At 41.3% G+C, this 13872-nt stretch overlaps 1 protein-coding gene across 1 annotated transcript in view; it reads left to right on the top strand.

Annotated features, from left to right (window-relative positions):
• The first annotated feature begins 3098 nt into the window (after positions 1-3098).
• Positions 3099-13872, top strand: part of POU6F2 (POU class 6 homeobox 2) — a 240052-nt gene continuing 229278 nt past the window's right edge. The window contains exons 1-3 of the mRNA XM_008578521.1: positions 3099-3144; positions 6098-6189; positions 9227-9455. Coding sequence (XP_008576743.1) covers positions 3099-3144; positions 6098-6189; positions 9227-9455 — 367 coding nt within the window. The remainder of the gene's footprint in view (positions 3145-6097; positions 6190-9226; positions 9456-13872) is intronic.

The following is a 13872-nucleotide window of genomic DNA, read 5'->3' on the forward strand; positions in this document are numbered from 1 at the left end:
TTTATAGATACCTCCACTCCCTCCTTGGCATTTAGTAATTTTGAAGAATTTGAAAGAAAGGGAAGTTTAATTTAGAGGGGACTTCTGCCCTACTTAGCTGAGGTTCACATGCCCAACATGAAATAATAATGCATTCAACTGTCCATCTTATAATAAGTAACCTTTGTATCACCTCACTTGCTGGTGAAAACTGCAGACAGTGGGTACAAAAGGTATAAATACCAGAAAAAGCTGAGGGATCTCTGTGACCTTCATGTGATTATGTTTGTGCTAATGCATAGAGGACAGAATCCCAAACTCTCCCTCTGAAGAACCTGATTCATTAAAAATGCATTGGTCGTTAACAAAAGAATCTTATGCACTGTACGTTGGGGGTGGGGGGTGCGAGGGGGGGAAGGCTGGCCAACAGGGGAGAAAGTGGAACTGGTTTATCTGGATGAGCAATGCATATTTGCAATTCCGTTCCCTTCTCAGTGTACAGTGGCCATCACACTTCTTTGCAAAATACTGGAGTATGGCTCGGAAAGAAGTATACCCTCTCAGGATTAAAAATGTGATATTTGTTTTTTTAAATGACTTTTTTGAAGGAGTCAACTCCAAAAACGAGGGGGAGGGGATTTAAAACTCTATACTGGTGTGCACATCTATTTTACTTTTAGAGTAGCTAAGAGGTGCTGAGCCAGTATTGCCTTAGTTAGTGAAAATTCATTGTATTTAAAAAAAAAATTTGCAAAACAAAAGTGAACTTGCCATGAGAAACGCAGTGAGGTTGCAGGTGACAGTGGCCATTCAGGAACTCTGAGCTTGAGTTGGGTGGGGGGTGGACCGTGGGAGGCTTGACTTGCGGGAAGGAACTGAAGGGAGGAAGTAGTGGGCGTGGGCTGTCGCCCTTCTCAGCTCCGCAGGGTAGCCCACTCCCTCCAGAGCACAGGGACCTGAAGACAGCTGTGCAGGTTTTGGATGTGGGATCATACCTGGAAAGATGGTGTTGAGTGAACAAATGTGCTCTGACAAACAGGCATTTTAACAAAAGTAAGTTTTATCCAAGTATACCATCAAAACTCCTAACCAGTTTTTCAGTGTTTCACCATCCTAACTTTTCCATAATATTTATTTTTGTTTTTTCTTTATTTTTTGTTGTAACATAGTTGATTGTACATATCTGTGTGGTACAGAGTTGAATATCATCACCTATGTGCAATATATGATGCTCAAATCAGGATAATTAGTATATTCGACATTATACAGTGTAATCATTTTTTGTGTCCTTTTACCAATTCCTCCCTTACTCCATAATACTTAAATCAGGGTTCCCTGTATTTGCAGATAATTAACTCCTATTATATGGCAATTTAAAATTTTATATTATGGTCCCCTTAGAATCCGTATTTGTACTCTTCGAATTACCTGTGACTAAATTGTAATTACAGAATAGATGTGTCAGAGATGGTTCTTTCCCATGCTAAGCTGGATGTCAATTAGTATTACAATGGGAGAACGTCCCAGGTGAAGAAACTTGGAAAGGCCAAGGGTAATGCTAGCTGATGACCCATCTGCTCCTCATAAAACTAATTGTGCACGGCATCCCCTGCATGAAGGAGATCCAGACTTTCCTGGGCAGCATCTAAGCCACTGTTGGCTCCCTGTGGTTTTTAATTACTGGTGGAGTTTTATTAAATGGACATGTGAGCTTCCCCTTAGATGTGGTCAGTAGCCTGTTGAGGGATGTGAACCTCTGTGTGTTCAAGAAGCTGCACAAGTGATTCACCAGCCTGGATGGGGACCGCTGGTCTCAGCCAGGGTGTGTGTGAGAATTTGGAAGCTATTGGCCGGTATCTTTGTATCGTATTTCCTGATTATGCTACCATGGACTAAAGAAAGCACTACATCTTAGTACATCTTGGCTTTCAAAGACCTGACTAGTTAGTTCAGTTCCAAGTGTTCATCTAATCATGTGCCCACACGGTTAGGGTCAGCACAGAGCCGCCACGCTTAGCTGGAGTGAGAGGGAATGTGTACTGAGTTGACTTGGGACTGGTAAATATTACGGACAAATTAAATAATATTAAATATTATTAGATACAAATAAGATCTTATTAAATAATAAGTCAGCAGAAATAGCACTTAGATGGCAAAAATTCACTGTTTCAAGAAATTTACATATGCCTTAGCTCATTTAATCCTCACAACAGCACCCCTACAAGCGAGGTACTGTCACTGTCCCTGACTTACAAGAGGAAGCTGACGCACAAAGAAGGTGGAAAACAAGCCCAAGTTCACATACTTAGTTACATGGTAGCGCTAAATTTAAACCCAGGCAGAGTTTAAAAGGGTTCTTGCTTTTAACCGTTACACCAAACTGCTTTTAATATCTAAATTGGAGTTGAGCTAGAATAAGCTAACAATTTAAAGATATTTCCAAGGTTTATGTTAAACCATAGCAGGTAAAGTGGATGCCAATACCCATCTTAAAGGAATTAAACCAGTCCCAAACAAAAACGCAAACCTCTCTCTCTCCTGGATGAACGTTCAAAAAATGTGCATGAAATGCTTACGTAAAGGGGTGCACCAGCAACACAGTTCCTGATCTACAGAGCTCACAGTTGTTGTCTAAAAACCACAGGCTATTAGCTTCAAAACAGGCTTCAGAGAGCTTTTCTGGAATACTTGGTCTCCAGAGATGTAACATGGTTCCTATGCTCCTGGTCAGGAGGAATCCGCCCAACCCATTCGAGTTTGTTTTCCTATCTGTGGCCATGGAAATAGCCAACCTCAAATTCTCTGCTAACATATAGCCAAGTGTTGCTTCAAATCTCCCTGAAACCCTTAGCTGACGTCATCTATTCATCCTGACTGCTGGATTTCCCCTCTGGCTCTGAGAAGGCCCCTGGTTTGGGAGCCGTCTTCAGACCAGACAGATTTGTTTACGTTCCTGCAAGTTCAAGCGTGATACACGTGTTGGGAAATGGAGAGGCACATTAAGAGGAAACATTATTTTTTGATCCAGGCAGGAGAGCATACATAATCTCCTCTAGAGCCTGTGAAAGACTTCATTTTACACATGAAATTGTGTGGAATTGCCCTGGATGGCATCGAACATGGTTTTTGAGAGTAACTGGCTTCAGAACAAGCTGCTAAGCACCAGTTAGGGCCTCAAAGCAACAAAGAATAAATGGAAGCAAATGTAATCTGTGTAAAGTTGCAAGGAACAAACACGGTCTTGACACGGTGCCTGTATGGGAGCGATGGATCCTAAGCATGGCAGTGGCACCATTTAGGAACAGAGTAAAAAAGTGTGCCTGGGATACGTGAAAGAAATATGGGACAGAGGGACTGGCATGGTGTGGACATTTTAAAAACTTAAGATATATATTTTTTAATTGTTTAAAAGGACTTTTCCATATTTCTGTGCTGTATAAAAGTCTTCATAGTCTGGTGTAAAAATCCATGCCTGGCAAGTATGGAGAAGCAACCAAATTTTTTAAAACAGTGAATTTTAAGCCATTTGAGGATTCACCTAATCTGAATATTTGACCAAAATCAACATTTTGGGACCTAGTAAGCTCTCTGAAGTACATAAAGCTCTGCTGAGGACTTTAAGGCAAAATGGGACTTGGGCATATAAGAACAGACACTATGAGATTTACACTGCATAAGGCACCTCCCAGTTTAAAATGCCCTGTTTTTCAAGCATAATAAGTAAATCACATAAAAATTTTAGAAAAAAAGCTCTTCTGCACATTATGGGGAAATTGTTGGCATCTTATGATGGGTCATCTTTCCCTCGTTATTAAATGACAGCAATCATTAAAATGCCAAAGATATTTTGACAGAATTCACTTTATAAAATGTCAGCAAGTCTGTGTTTTTATTAGTTTCTTCCAAATCAATTTAGAAATTTCAATAGAATGCTTGTAAGTATTCCCCAAGCAATGTCCATTCCTGACTTTCTGCACAAAAAAATATTACAAATTAATCAGATTTTCAGATTTCTGCATAATGGCTTTGCACGTTTATTGCTTAATCCTATTATAAAATGCTGTTATGATTGACACATTGCTGTGGAGATGGAAGTCAATTGAATAATATGTAGCAGTCAATTTTATTTGTAGCTTAATGTGTTGAAGTATTTTCTCTACACTTCCATTATTTATAAGTCTGTCCCTTTGGAGAATATATAGAAGAATTTTTTTTTAATGAGCCAATAATACCTTCTTTAAAATTTATAAGTGTGGCAGAACCATATCTTCTTTTCTCAGTCATCCATGGCCTCCAGTAAACAGGGTTTGAGTTGTCTTCTACTTGCTATTCACAGGACGAACGTCAGGAAAGGGATCTTGTTAAGTTTGCTTAGAATTGGATTTCAACTACTAATGGAGTCTGGATGTGTTGTCCCCTCCAAAATTTATGTGGAAATCCGATCCCCAATGTGGCAGTGTTGGAGACCGATTGAGTCATGGGGGCAGATCCCTCATGAATGGATTAATGCTCTCCCTAGGGGAGGGGGGATTAATGAGTGAGTTCTCGCTCTATTAGTTCCCATGAGAGCTGGTTGTTTAAAGGACCCTGGCCCCTCCTCTCTCTCTCTTTTGCTTCTTCTCGCCATGTGATCTGTTTGTACCCACTGCCTGCCACTTTCCACCATGAGTAGAAGCAGCCTGAGGCCCATGCCAGATGCAGCTGTCCCAGAACCATAATAAATTGCCCAGTCTCAGGTATTTCTGTTATAGCAACAGAAGATGGAGTAAAACAACTACCCAGTTAGAAAACTCCAAGAAAACAAAGCTACCTACTAGAAACCCACAAAAATTGTTGCTATTTTTATTTGTTTGTCTATTTTTCTTTCTTTTTCTTTTTTTTTTTTTGTTTGTCTATTTTTCATGTATCTATGGTTTCATGTATCTATCAGGGGCTCGCCAGGGACTTTCCAGATCGAGAGACATGCACAGAAGGGACATTTTGAGACTTTTAAGTAATCTCAGGATAGCTAATGCTTATTATCTTTAAATACATATGCGATCCATAAATACATATCATTATAACAGACTGAATTATGGGTAAGGACATGTGCACTAGCAAAGAGATGATATAACCACAAATGTCAATCAAAGGTGTTAATCAGGCTTACAAATGCATATGCAAAGTTAGTGGAATAAAACAAACATGAACTTGCACGTAAGGGTCATTCACTGCTCAAGGGAATGGCCCACTTCTCTCTTGAAGATTTTCTTCCTTCCCATATTTCCTGTGCTCATTAAAGCTTTGCTACTGCTATTGGTTTAGGTTTCTGATTCTTCATTTACCTGAAAAAGAACTGAGCCAAATGGGTACTTCATCCCCGGTGACAAGCACACACAGGGAAACTATGATGTTAGAGGGGTTTGAAAGATTTGCTGTTTTGGTGGAGTTTCATCTCTCCTGCTTTGGTGTCCAAAAGGATTCCAGCAAAGGAAGTCAACTGTGTTCTATGCTTAGCATAGTGGGGCTCCCTACAGTTAGTGTTGGATTCCTACTGTTTCAGTTAGCACTGAAGAAACTTGCTTAAGGAAAGTCACACTCTTTTTAGGATTTTTTTTTTTCAGTATCATATATGGTAACATTGAAAAAGGCTTTGTTTTTAGGAAGTGCATTTGTAAGGTTCAGTGTCTGAAGCATGTATGGAGACAGGGCTCAGGGTTATGAAGGACACGAGGAAGCCATACCAAGTGATAACACAGATGGATGTCGTCAGGTCTGAGATCACACTTTCCTTGGCTTTGGGAAATTAGATAAGCTATTGCTTGCCTGTGCATGACGAATGCCCTTTCCCACACATAATGCACTGGTGTACTGTACAAACTGAGCTCTAATGCAAGCCTGTTAGCTTCCCTGATGACAGTGTTACTTTCCCAGCTGTCCTAGCCTTCTACCTCCCGATGACTTTGGGCATCCTGATTGTCCCTTAGTTGATAAGTGATTTGAGCACTGGAGCTATTGATAAACCACTCTGTCATATCATCTGTGCTTTAATATTATATGACATCACAGGAAAACAAAATTGTGTGCAGTTCCCAGGCTAGACCATATATTAAGGGAGCACTTCTCTTTTGAATTCCAGGGGCCAGAGGAAACCCGGCACTATCAGACCCAGGCACTCCTGACCAACACCAGGCCGGCCAGACCCACCCCCCATTTCCGGTGGGGCCACAGGTCAGTATCTCTCAACTGCTTTCAACTAGACTGCATTTAGCATGGTTTGACCATAAAAATAACCAAATAAATAGTAATGAGTTAAATCCAATGAACTCCAACAGGGCAAAGATGGTGATAAATTTTTGTATGCGAAACTGTATGACTACATTATTTATTATATACCTCCAAGAAAATATGCATTTGCAAAACTCTTCTCTCTTCTTAAAGGAAGATTGGTTTTAATCATTGGAAACATATTTTTTCCTTGAAATCCACTGCAACTGTGCTGTTGGTTACTATGCAGTTTTCTAGAAAGTAAAACTTTAATGACTGAAGTGTGAAGAAAATTAAGTTATTTCAACCTTACTATAGCCATTTTTGAAATACAAGATGTGATTTAATATAAAAAAGTTAATGAAATTTTAATGCAAGTTCAGCTTATTGGGCTTGACAATACTGTACATCACACAAAGCTCCTGCATTAATAAAGAAATACATTCATTATTTTTTAAAGTCCAATATTTGTTTTTTGCAGCCTGGTGTGGGTTATATGGAGATGTAGGACACGATTATAAAAGGCTGGACTTTTTTTTTTTTTTTTTAGCTCTGTCATTTAGTGTGACGCTTTCAGAGCTCATCCTGCTTTCGCGGAAAGAGAAGCTGATACTTCAGCCTTTCTCTCCCTTTCACTGTTGTCATTGTGCCTGCAAGTTAATCACTTGCAGCATGTGCAGGATTCATCCAAGTTTGGAGCTTGGTTGGTCTTGACGTTCTTGTTCCAGTCACTACTGGGTCTCCCTGTGACCTCAGACCGCTTCGTTCATCTCAGAGCCCAGATGGACCCATGGACATAAAGGCTGGGAAGATGTCTGCTGGATTGTGAAACCTAGAGAGAGTTTTACAGGGAATCTTAGGAACTTTACAGGGCTGTTTTGGGTCATACCCTTTATAATTTTATGCTTGTAATATCACATGTGTATGTGTACCTGCGTGTGTGTGTGTGCACACCTGTGAATGCACTAGGGGTAACATACTCCTGGTATGTGTGTTACCCTGGAGTGGTAATGCAGGTTTGGTAAGCAGCAGGACAGACCCAGGATAGTGATAGGTGGTGGCACTGTTACAAACTGAAGAGTACATGCTCAGCTTTGAGCCCACAAATCCAATTTTTAAAATGCTGCTGCAGGCCAAACACCCACGACCAGGATGCTGTCCGAGGGCCACCTGACTGCCTTCCCTCTTACGGTAACATTGCCGGTGGCAGTGACGCAGCACCAGGAATCTCAGGGACAGCCTATAATTTGCTTTTTAGACTAACAGTATTTTTTTGAAAAGGGAAGCACAGTTACTTAGTGTGAGTTTAGCAAAGTGTATAGATGTGTTAGGAGCTAGCCCATGAGGTCCAGAGCAGTGTTCTAAAATGCAGCTGTGCTGAATCCTGGAGCATCTTCAGAGTCTCTCCAGAGGGGGCATGGAGGAGACACTGTAGGGAACAGCCAAGGAGTGCACCTAGCCCTCTTTACCCTCTCCTCGATTTTCACATAAAGCAGCTCCACTTCTCTGAGTCCATTCCTTGTATTGGAGGGTGTGACAAGAAAGGGATAAAACATGGACTCTGGAGCAGCCTGCCTGGAACTTGAACCTGAAACCTTCCCCAACCCCCGCTGACACACACACACAAACCTCTCTGTGCCTGATTGGCAGGATAACTACAGCATCAGAACAGTGCCTGGCTATTTTATATTGGGTTTTGTACCATGCCTATATTTAATTATCTTTTCCTTGATAGAATCCTGCTGCATTAAAAAAAAATGTTGAAACCCCCTGGATAAGAGTTTGTACTGGTCCCTCTAGAAGAAATTTGACATAGGACTGTGTTCCACAGATCCACACAGCCCTCATAGGGGTCCAGTGAAATTCCTGGATCAAGGACTCTAAGATCAAGTGACTCTTGCAGTCATCTGGCCTGGCCAGTGCAGAAATCCTTCCTATGTCTGCACTCAAAGAAGTCTAGTGCCACGCAGCTGCCTTTCTATACCAAACGGCTATTGGATCAGTAGTGGATATGAACATGTTTTTATAATGTCATTTTAATTGAGCAAAGAATGTTAGAGTAATAACAAAATGATTTTTTAAAAGATTGTAAACTTTATCCACATCAAATACTTTTATTTTTTTATATTTCATTTTAGATCTTCTCATTGTACACATATAATTTTACCATTCTCATAATAATCCTTCAAGTTTATTTAATAATTATAAAATTAATTTTCTTATATATTCTCATATTACAGACATTTTCTATTTTTCCAAAGAGGCGTCATAATGATCCATCTTAAGGACTAAACAATATCTCATTAAGTTTAGTCCTATAACAAACTATTCTTCAATATTTATATATTTTAAAATATAATGCGTATTTTCATGCATTTATCTTTTTTCCTTTTGAATTATATCTTTGAGCTATATCCTTGGAATATATTCTGAGTCGAAAGGGGATGAATATTTTTGTAGCTCCTGATAATGTATTTTGAAATTGCTTTCTGAAAGGATTATGCATGTCCTCCAGCCAAAGATCTGCACGATCATGTCACAGCAGACTTTCTACCATCAACTACAACTTTTACATTATTTTTGTTAATTTAATAGTTGAAAATAGTATTTTGTTGCTATTTTTGAACCAGAAAATCCCACCGATCCCAATGAATTCTTTCTGGAACAACACAGAAAAAAATTAGCTGAGAGCTTCAAATATATGAAGGTAGAATCAAATGAAAATTTATTGGAAGAATAATAATTTATAACTAGGAGGTATTACTTTTAAAGGTATTTGAGCCCCTCAGAAGAAGTCCAAACTGAATGAAATTTTGGAATGAAATAAATGAAATGAAATTTCAAAATTTTTTTCTAGCAGCGTTTTTTTCTGGGATAGAGCATGCTTCTTTGCTACTTCTTAAGGAAATGTGTGACCCTCCTGAAGTGGAAGGAAAATGCTTTTGAAGCCCACGTCTTGGTTGCACTGGAAGGTGAGCGAGGTTTATCTGTGTCATTGCAGCCACTTCTGACGGCACAGCAGTTAGCCTCTGCTGTTGCCAGCGTGATGCCGGGTGGTCCCCCAGCCCTCAACCAGCCTATCCTCATCCCCTTCAACATGGCCGGACAGCTCGGAGGCCAACAAGGACTGGTTCTCACACTGCCTACAGCGAATCTCACCAACATCCAAGGGCTGGTAGCCGCAGCTGCAGCCGGAGGCATCATGACTCTGCCATTGCAAAATCTTCAAGGTAACCCACGCATCCATGTGCATGTTGGGCTCTACCCCCTGGCCAGTGTTCTCTGAAGTGGACAAAAAAGTGCTCTGAGTGGTGAATGTGGTTCAGAGTTGGTTCTGCTGTGAAGGATATGGAAGGCTTCTGTAGGAAGCAAAGTTTCCGGCTGTCTGTGAATCCTGAGTTTGCTCAAGCCAGGGGCTTTATCCAGCCTCATTTCTTAGCATTGATATCCATACTTCTCAGGTCTTCTGAAAGCTTTTATGAGCAATCACTGCATTACCGTCATAATCTTAAATGAAAAATTGCTGTGTTGCTATTTGAGGGCTTGAGTTACAATCTCACGAGTTCTTCAACTTAGCCATGTGCTGAGAAAGGTTAGATATTACTTGTCTGTATACGAAGTGGTTGGGATATCTCAAATACAAGATATCATTTGGAATGATTAATGATTATTTTTGCTTACTAAGTACGTTTTTGTTATAATTATTAAACAAAAATTATATTTCTTGAGTTCAGATTTTGTAATGAGAAAAATAGATTCTTATATCAAGCCTTTATATTACATGGGCATATGACAAGAATCAGACTCTGTTTTTACTCAGGAAGGGTAGTTCTCTTGATATTATGAAGGCTTTGACTTTTCTTTAAAAGATTTTTTTAAGGCTGACTGCTAGGTTGATTTACAGAAGACTTTGGCAGAGAAATAATTATTATGGTGGAAAATGGCCTGAATGTGTATAGGATCCCTAGTAAAGAGAAAACAAATTGATTTTTAATTAATCAAAGGCATTTTTTTTCTCTATTTATATATATATTTTTTCTTTTGTAGAGTGAGGGCTCGGCTGGATGAGTTATCAGAATAAGAATATAAAACACATTTTTATTTGGTCAAATATCAGGGCTCCACATAATTTCTTCCATCGGTTGGAGCATCAGTCCACAGACTAAGAAAGAGACCAAGTAGGAACTGGTCAGCCCTCGACCTGAACGTCACACGCTGCGTATTCTGATATCCCACCCATTGCTGCCCCTTCTTGGCTTTCATTTTAATGTTTAAAACAAAGTCTCTCCTTTCATATTAAATTGTGCCAAGGAACCTGCCATTCATAAATCATGCATGCCCAGGATATGCTAATGCACAAACTTTGCTTGTTTCAAATTTGAGAGTGCTCGGGAAGCCGGGATCTCAAGATTAAGCAAATAAAGCAGGAACAGACAAGGTGAAAGCAGGAGCAGCAACGTGTGGGGAGAGGCTTTTTAATGTAGGTGGATGATGAAATCTTAATGAAGAAATGGGCATTATCAAATGCAACCTTCCATTTGGAACGTGTGCGCTTATGGGAATATTGAGTATTATAAATAAACATACGCTTGCAGAATTCCTAGGCCATGAATTAATCCTGCTTGGTTAGGTGGATGTGAAGTCAGAGGCTTGTTACATCTTTGTTATGGTTTGGTGGTTTTAGGATTTTAGTACCTGTTATTTTAAGGGTTCAAAATTAGTGACTGGTGTAACGTGGACTTCTTTCATCAAGATTTTCTCTTTTATTTTCATTTTTATTTTTTTAATATCAAATTTAAGTACTAGCTTTTAGTTTGGAATTTGGTTCTTTTTGGCACCTTTGGCTTTGGAAAATGAACCCAGGGCTTTGCAGCCTACGCAGGGGCAACAGAAATGCTCGCTCTTTTTTCCCTCGGTGCTCCTGACACAGTTTCCCCATCAGCCTCATCCTCAGAAGTGTGTTGGAGTCGACGGTCAAGCTCTTGCCTACTACACAAGCATTAGTGAACATTTTCCCCTTGGTCTTCATCTTTGAAATTTCAATAATGTTGGAAGGCAGGGAACAAAATTATCGAAATAAAACACCTCCCAGTTACAAGTCAGCTGGTTATGTGAAAAGCTTCCTAAATAGCCTTAACATCAAGCCCCTCTGCCAACACCTTCTTCTTTAATATACTTACGAGTGAATCCCAATTCCTAAATCACTGTCAGGATCTAGGAAAGTTCTACCTTCCAATGTCTTGGGTTTTTCTGGCCCTTTCAAATCTTCCCACACAATTTCTTCACCCACAGGTTATGTCGCAGGAGGTAGTGGGACTGTTGGGCTGGCAGGTGGATGGCTGGCAGGCTGGAAAGTCATCTGCAGAAGTCCCGTTCGACTTTGATACTGAGCAGTCCTAGATGTCCTTGAGTCTCGGCCTCTCTCAAGGGTGGTGATTTTGTGAATGGGCTACCGATACCTCAGAAGGGATCCTCACACACCTCTGTGCAGTCACCAGCCAGGTGGAAGCTGTTCCCCTACTCCCACCTGCCTGCATGCAATCAACACAGTAACCTCAGCCCAAGGCTTTTCAGAGGCTTTTAAAATGACGGGTAAGTCTGCCAATCAATAATAGATATCCCACCTTCTCCAGTGATTTTGTAAAGCAGATGTGGTCAGTGTGAGGGGAAGGTACTTAACCTATTCCCAAACAGGGCCCGTTCCCTGGTTACGTGCTTAGATCAACGGTCCTGGAGAGCCCCCCTTTCCCCTGTGTGAAGTGCTGAGCTTTTGCCCGTGACTCCCCCACTGTAATGATCTCTGACTGTTCTCCAGCCTTCCTTCCCAGCCCTCCAGCCCGTCCTTCTTCTAGCTCAAAAGCTGCACATTTGCTAAGAAGAAAAAAAATATTGCTGACATCAGTTTCTTAATGGTTTGGGATTCAGGAATACGTTTTACAATACGAAATTACTACAAAAAAGTTCATGGAGAGATTTGTATTTTCTTTCAATTTTATTTTTCCACAAACTTTTTGAAGTACCCTTGCCTTTTGCTTTTCGCTGAAGTGGCTGAGAGCTGTTCATTTACATCCGCTGTCAAGTAACCCGGAATGGCTGTCAGAGTTCGGGCCGCTTCCCACGGGTGTGGCCCAGTGCTAGGGACTCGGTGTGACAGACGGACCAGAGGGCTCTGCTTGTGCAGGCCATGGGGCCCTATCTCAGCCTCCTCCTCAAGCCTGGTCCCTGACCCAGCTCTGAACTTAGAAATGCCAAAGGTGGGCATTAGGTTCTGACTGGTGTAAGGGAAGTCCTTGGACGTTCTGGCTGGGATTCAAGCCCAGAAATGCTCCTCTGCACCATGTGTCCCTGCATGAAATACGTGACATCTTCGGCCCCTCCTCTCTACACACCCTGTGTCCCTACATGAAATAGGTGCAGTCGTCCTGTATTACGTCCACATCCCATGTCCCTACATGAAGTAGGTGCAGTCGTCCTGTCTTACCTCCACACCCTGTGTCCCTACATGAAGTAGGTGCAGTCGTCCTGTCTTACCTCCACACCCTGTGTCCCTACATGAAGTAGGTGCAGTCGTCCTGTCTTACCTCCACACCCTGTGTCCCTACATGAAGTAGGTGCAGTCGTCCTGTCTTACCTCCACACCCTGTGTCCCTACATGAAGTAGGTGCAGTCGTCCTGTCTTACCTCCACACCCTGTGTCCCTACATGAAGTAGGTGCAGTCGTCCTGTCTTACCTCCACACCCTGTGTCCCTACATGAAGTAGGTGCAGTCGTCCTGTCTTACCTCCACACCCTGTGTCCCTACATGAAGTAGGTGCAGTCGTCCTGTCTTACCTCCACACCCTGTGTCCCTACATGAAATAGGTGCTGTCAGGTGCCCTCTCCTGTCTTACTTCCCAGGGCCCCTTTCCCCTTCCAAGTACTTCCCATCATCACCTCCTCTGGGTCCTTCCATTCCCCAGTCCTTTGTCCCGTGCTCTTGGGGCTTTGGTTTCAGGTGACTTAAAGCAAGCCCAGATCTTTGAGATAAAACTCATAATGACCATAAACCTCAGAGAAAGAAAATAACTAAGCTTGCTCTGTCACATATTTTATGAATTCCTTCAAAAGTCAGTGTCTTCCATAGATAAAAAATGTAATGTGCAGTTCTCCTTGGGTAGGAACAGAGATAACTATCTGGTTTGGCAAAATAAAGTCCCATTTATGGAACTCATGCAAATGTGTTGGCTTTTTTGCTTTTTTAACACTTAGGCAGAAAACATAGATACATAAAGCCCGGACGTGAGCGACAAGCAGCAGCAAAGTGGTTAATAGGGCAGTAGAAGTGGGTCTGCCTCGAGGACAGATGGTTCAGGTTAGTGACTCGCTCCCATAGCACAGGCCAGAATGACCTACTAGTCACTGTAGGCGACAAAAATGGGGAATATAAATGTGCTATGTAGATTTATATCAAAGTGTGAACATCCCAGTTAAATCAAGCATAACATTTAAATTAATGACCAAAAATACATTAGAGAGTGCTGCTTAACCTGAACATGGAAAAGCAATTAGGCTCAAGGCAAATTGAAAAATGCAGGCCTGCCCTTAGCTTGGGCATGCAATCTTCCCTGGTTTTCTCTGACTCCCCAAATTAAAGTCTGTACAAGGTAA

This window comes from Galeopterus variegatus, unplaced genomic scaffold (genome assembly GCF_000696425.1).
Source record: "Galeopterus variegatus unplaced genomic scaffold, G_variegatus-3.0.2 Scaffold1705, whole genome shotgun sequence".
NCBI classification, from domain to species: domain Eukaryota; kingdom Metazoa; phylum Chordata; class Mammalia; order Dermoptera; family Cynocephalidae; genus Galeopterus; species Galeopterus variegatus.